The following is a 6,000-nucleotide window of genomic DNA, read 5'->3' on the forward strand; positions in this document are numbered from 1 at the left end:
GAATCATCCCAAACGAACACTTCCTGGATTTACGTCAGTGGCCAGGGCAGGTAAGCAGAACACCAATGGCCACAAGGCAGAAAATTCCGCTGGTGCACAAGAATTGTAGTCAACCAATATAGTTAATTGCACCTCATGGCGGCTAAATTTCAGCAATAGAAACACTCAGTGTTCCCAACAGCGAACCACCGAAACGGACAACAACATGAATGGGCGTGCCTTGGGTAGTTGAAACCACTACTCAACTCAGACGTCCTGGGTCGGTGAACCACGAAGCTCGTAGCTATCGGACAGCTCCACACGCCCTCTGGCACTGCACAGGCACCGCCAGCGGACCCAGCCGACTGCACCGCGCGGAGATAACTTCCGCGGTCCGCAGAAAACGACCGATCCCTCAGAGTGCCAAAAACATCTAAAATAGTCGTCAGGAAACAACGCTAACTACACACACAACCTGACAAACACTTGCACGAAGACCTGAACAATACGCAACAGTAACTAAGCACGCACGAAGACAATTGGGGAGTCGACGGACACACCCACACAGCCGACTCATGAACGATCGGTGAGCCAAAACGCGTCGTCCGGTAGGACGACCGACCGTCGATCCACCAAGACGGTGGCCCGGCTCAAGTGCTGCGTGGCGGCAATGGTCGGACGAGCCATGTCGACGCAGACCTCCCTGCTGCTCCAACCCGACTGCACTAGTGCTGCATTGCAACTCCCCTGCTGGCACGTGCGGACTGCGCTCCAGACGCGTTCCAACTGACTGGCTGCCCAAACTTGCAACCCAAACTGGCTTACGACAGGCAACGACCGGGAAGAAATAATAGCAGTCTAGCAAAGATACTACGAAAGGGGATATCGATACGCGCTGCTAACGCCGCAATTCAGCAACTCAGTCACAGTAGTAAATTGAATAAACGTAGTGAGGTGGAAGTGCGTTAAAACAGAGTGTAAAATACATGATGGCGCAAACACGAGTCAGGCACGGCTCAGGTACCGTACTCAAAGCTTTGGGTGGCAGTACGCCCACACAACATTGTGCCGACCCATACCACAACACGTGGACCACCGAAACAATGATTCTTGGCTGCATCAAATATTCCCACGTCTCACCATACGAGGGTACGTCTTGAATCAGTATTCAAAATGAATATGTCTCATCCGGGAAAAGCACGCGACTACACTCATCGATCCAGTCACTGATCTTTAAGCACCTCCTCAAACAATGACGCCCATCTGTTTGTGTCGTCGGCAGGGAGACCATTTCCTTGCAGCCGCCATGCCGCTATGCAGTGTGAGATTGCGTGCCTTGCAGTCTTCTTAATTGTAGTTCAAATTTCACTCGCTGTTTGACATGCGTTCCTACTCGCCTGATGCTCGATGTAGCGGGCTGTAGTTGATCGTGGTCGACCACTTCCTTGCCCACTACGTCTTCTTTACGATGTCGCAGGTACCGTCCAATCTGGCGCTATCGTCACGCTCACATCACGCCATGTTAATGCATTCAGGCTCTGCGCACGCCTCTGTGATCTCCAGCAACATGCTCCCGCTCTTTAATTCATTTCCGCAGAATAGTTATTATGGTATGTTTCTTCTTATATCTCGTCATTAAGTTTACCAGAGCAGGGAACTTAACGAAGCGAGATTGTAATGTTCACAGACACTGTGTTGTGCTAGACAGGACATATCGGCTGGAGATTCGCTTGTTTTCTGGCCAGTCATTCCTTGAAGAGACGCCTGAGTACTGACATGTTTACGTACAGAAAGACAGTGAAACGCAATACACCCTAACATTAATGCGATCAATATCACGTTATCGGGGTGAAGAACTGATTCCGCACCCAAAAAGCAAAATAGGTAAATGCAGTGTAACCTTCCAACAGATATGTTCCAAAACCTCCCAACAGTAAAAAAATATTATTATTTATATCATTCACATTCAGCGTAACGTCCCACAGATAAATTCCGTAACCTTGGAACAATAAAATGTGACTAATATCCAAATAAAAAAAATGTGGCTCATGGATAACCTTTCAATAATTGACTGTGAATTTAAACTGGAAAATTTTGGACGTCAGCAGTGCTGCGTCATGGCCCTGAGAAATCATACTGAATAAATTGAAAATTCTAACCTCAATGAAGTCGCCGGATAACGCATATATATCTTCTCTTATAATAAATTTTTCTAGCATAGACCAGTGCAATGCTGGCCAATAGCTTTGTCATGTATTAAAGGTAACAACTGATTGTCAAAAGTTAATTTTCATAAAAAAAGATTATTATTAAGAGATTTTTTAAACATTTACACGGGACTTGACATAACAATACTACAGCAGAACGAAAGAATAAGTACGAGAACCGGTGACATTTTATTCTGCTTTGTCTACGCAACTCTGGACGGTTTTCAATGACTTGGAAGTAAAATTCTGTTCCCACAAGTTCATTCAGACTCACCAAAAAAGACAAAGGACTCATTTCAATAAATTGACCGTCTTGCTCCCCATCTTTAGTTTAGAAGACACTTTATTACCAGGTAACCATCTTCCACATGCATTCTAGAACTAGAAACTGCTCTTCTCAGCAAATGCCAAAATACGGTTGTGGCACAGGTGCAAAACAAATCTTCATTGGACTCCCTTCACGAGAATCATCACACTCTGAAATCGTTTAACTCTTTAACCACTTACTCGTATGTAGATGTGCACCCCACACTTCGGAAATGACAGTTATTCTAATTTGTTGCAGAAGCCGCCACAGAGAAGACAAAGCCAGCTGTTGCTGTTACGGAAGAAACACCTACGGAGACCCTTGCGCCTGAAACTGACAAGACTGGAGAGACGAGCCAGGTGGGGGGACAGGCTGTGGGAATCGACCTGGCCTCCACGGGCGGAGCGAGCGCCGAAGGAGAAACCAGCGGCTTCAGCGCGGGCGGCAGTGCGGGGCAGGTGGGCGGTGTCGAGATCTCCGGGGCAGTGACTGAGGCCGCAGTCACGGAGTCAGCCGTGGTCGAGAGCTCGTCTGCCGCTCCTGTGGTCGAGACCGCGGTTACACCCAATGGAGGATACAAGCTCTCCATCGCGTACGGTGTCCCCAGGGCACCCACAATCTCTGAAAATCTCGATAACAGGGATACTCACGTTAACAACCAGTCTGAAAATAACAAGATCACCAAGTCTGGACCAAAGATACAGTCACTGGACGATCTCATCTCCGAGACATTTACTAGTACTGCCCAATCAGGTTCCCTGAGCAGTTCTCTCAGTGGGTCCAGAACTGGTACTTTAGACTTTGTAGACGTGTCGAGCGATGCTAGGTCACTGGCTGCGTCGGGTGGGCTGGATTGTACTGGTAAAGGATGTGGTACATCAGATTTTCAAAAGTTCAACAATGTTGGCGTTACCTCAAATTCTGGGGCATTCAGGCTGTCCCTCGGTGGTGGCAAAAACGACGCTTTCTCTAAAGCGGTTGAAGATGCGTCCTTAGGCCAGGAGACAGTCCAGTTTCAAAACTCTGCAGCCGTGCCCAATAGAGCGGCCACACAACATTATTACTATGACCTTCCTCACCTAGCTGGAGGGGGTGCCTCTGGTGCATCCGGAGGGGGCGGTGCGAACTTTGGATCTAGTCAGGCTTCTGGTTCTTCCCAATCTTTCGCTTCTGGCGGCTTCAGGTCTGAGCAGGATAGTGGTGACAGTGCTCTCTTCGGATCTGGTCCAACCTCTGCTTCATCTTCAGGGATTTCTTCTGGCGGCTTTGCTTCCCCACTGACGTCTGAGTCGCTACCAAACTATCCCGATAGTGTCCCAATACCGCCATATCCTAAAACGTACAGCGCTCCAGTCCCGCCGTATCCCAAACTGTACAGTTCTCCAGTGCCACCATACCCTAACACTACGCCAGCACCACCCTACCCCAACGCATACTCTCCTCCAGTATATTCTCCACCTACCTACAGCCCTCCAGGTGGCAACACTAACGGATTCGCACCCTCGAAGCCAGACTTTGGCTTTGGTTCGCAGAGAGGTGCAGCCGATACCGGTGTGTTTAGGCCAAGCCATGGCGCGCATCCACCAGTAGCTGGAGACCAGGACGGTGTGTACCCACCTTCGAAGCCTCCAGCTCCAGCCTATGGGCTTCCTCAGCCGCCGCCACCAGCTCCCATCGATTCTTACGGCCTTCCTGCTAGAGACCTTTACGACATCAGGAGTGGTGCAAACGCTTCTTCTAGACCGAGCAATAAGAGGCGATCCCTGAACAATAAGCGGCGATTCGTTTGATATCTATTTCGTAACTAATATTTAACTTATATCAATCTAAGCATAGTTTCGTTTGTGTTTAGCTAACTGGATTCAGTAACAACCTGTACAACAGAAGACGACTGTGGCAACACTGGAACTTCATCTATCTTCACTGAGTAGTGCACTGGTAATCACGGTAATCCGTTCATGGCACCCTGAGACAAATTGAATTCGTACATGTCACTCTGTCCGGTGATCACCTGAAGTCATCTAAATCAGTTTAATTCTAGGGAACACATCAAGCTTCTCTCTTCTACAACGAAACCTTGATGCTACCGAGCTTTTGATGTTTGGAAAATCTCTTCCTTCAGATGTCAGTGCGACTAACATCCATGAGCGTATCTTTCATTTTTATTTCCATAAGTCTCCGCTTCACTAATAGTCATCATCAGCAATGTCACCACACAACAGCAACCGTCTACATAAATATTTTCAACTGAATTTGGTTCGAATTTACACTTGAAACTAATAATTTATACGGTTCCTTTGATATAGTGACACATTTCAAAGGGTGTAGATTTATATGTTTCTAACGCTTGGTATACGAAATAAATTAAACTCAATGTCAAAATGCCTTATTTGTACGCAGAGAAATTATAGAAGTTTTCGACTGTTACATATTGTCTCAAAATTGGAGTAGCTATACCAAGTGCACCAGATAGGCCGTTTTTCCTGTGAGGTCACCACTTAAACCTCCTCAACGAGAACGGAATCGTTTATAACTCTTACTAAGTGCTATGTTTAAAAAAAATGTCCTCTACGCTCTTATCAAATACTAATCTCCATTTTCGAGAACATATGCTCGAATAATGTGTAGAGAGGTAACAAAGTAACTGACAACCGATTCGGTACAGTAAATTAGTCATTAATTTTCGAAAGCTGGTGTCGGACTCAGTAATTGATTTTCCGCATAAATTTAGCAACTGTGTCAGAACAATGAACGTTGTGAATTACCTGTTCAAGAAGTATGGAGAAAAAAATATGTAACAAGAGCAACCAACAATGTAAAAAGATCTAGGAATTTACACTTGACTTGAACTCATGTCATACTTAAATTGATAGTGTTGTTTTACCCCCATCTGCGTCTCATTAGTAGATACTTAAAGACCATATGTTGACGTGACGTTCATTTATAAAGAAAAGTAAAAAATACACAACAGATATAAGTTTGCAGGCTTTCACAACCAATGTCATTTTGGATAAAATAATTTTGGGCACTGGGCCACGTAACTGTTAACTGTAAATTGTCAATGATGCGGCCCAATGCCAAAAATTATTTTACACAAACTATAGTTGTTACTACCGTATTAATTTTCCGATTCAATCGAAGAGATTTACATTATTGTCCTGTAATTGTCGACATGTTAAATACACATGAAAACAAATGCTGTGAAGGAATGTTGTACGCTTTCACTATGACGATATCATCCATATTTCATCAATTCAGAACAGCTCTTTCACGTTATTGTAGAGAGTTTGTTTTTTAAGAATGTATATAATTTCATTTAAGCACATGCATTGTTGTATGAATACATTTGCTAAAAAATGTGAAATATAATAAAGAAATAATTGAATTTGATATTTATAATGATCTTTTCATTTTTTGATTATGGATGTGGTAAGTTATTTTTCATCTCGATAAGAAAAGGGAATGAAGTTGGAAGTATTACATAAATATGCAGTTGTCAGTTACTCT

The 6,000-nt window shown here is 44.8% G+C and overlaps 1 protein-coding gene across 2 annotated transcripts in view; it reads left to right on the forward strand.

The window, feature by feature from the left end:
- The window catches only part of LOC126284803 (uncharacterized), a 52,927-nt gene extending 47,044 nt beyond the window's left edge, over positions 1-5,883 (forward strand). For both annotated transcript variants that reach the window (XM_049983967.1, XM_049983966.1), the window contains one exon: positions 2,752-5,883. In XM_049983967.1, the coding sequence (XP_049839924.1) occupies positions 2,752-4,283 (1,532 nt within the window). In that variant the 3' untranslated portion in view covers positions 4,284-5,883. The remainder of the gene's footprint in view (positions 1-2,751) is intronic.
- The last annotated feature ends 117 nt before the right edge of the window (positions 5,884-6,000 follow it).

The sequence above is a fragment of the Schistocerca gregaria genome, chromosome 8 (assembly GCF_023897955.1).
Source record: "Schistocerca gregaria isolate iqSchGreg1 chromosome 8, iqSchGreg1.2, whole genome shotgun sequence".
NCBI lineage: Eukaryota > Metazoa > Arthropoda > Insecta > Orthoptera > Acrididae > Schistocerca > Schistocerca gregaria.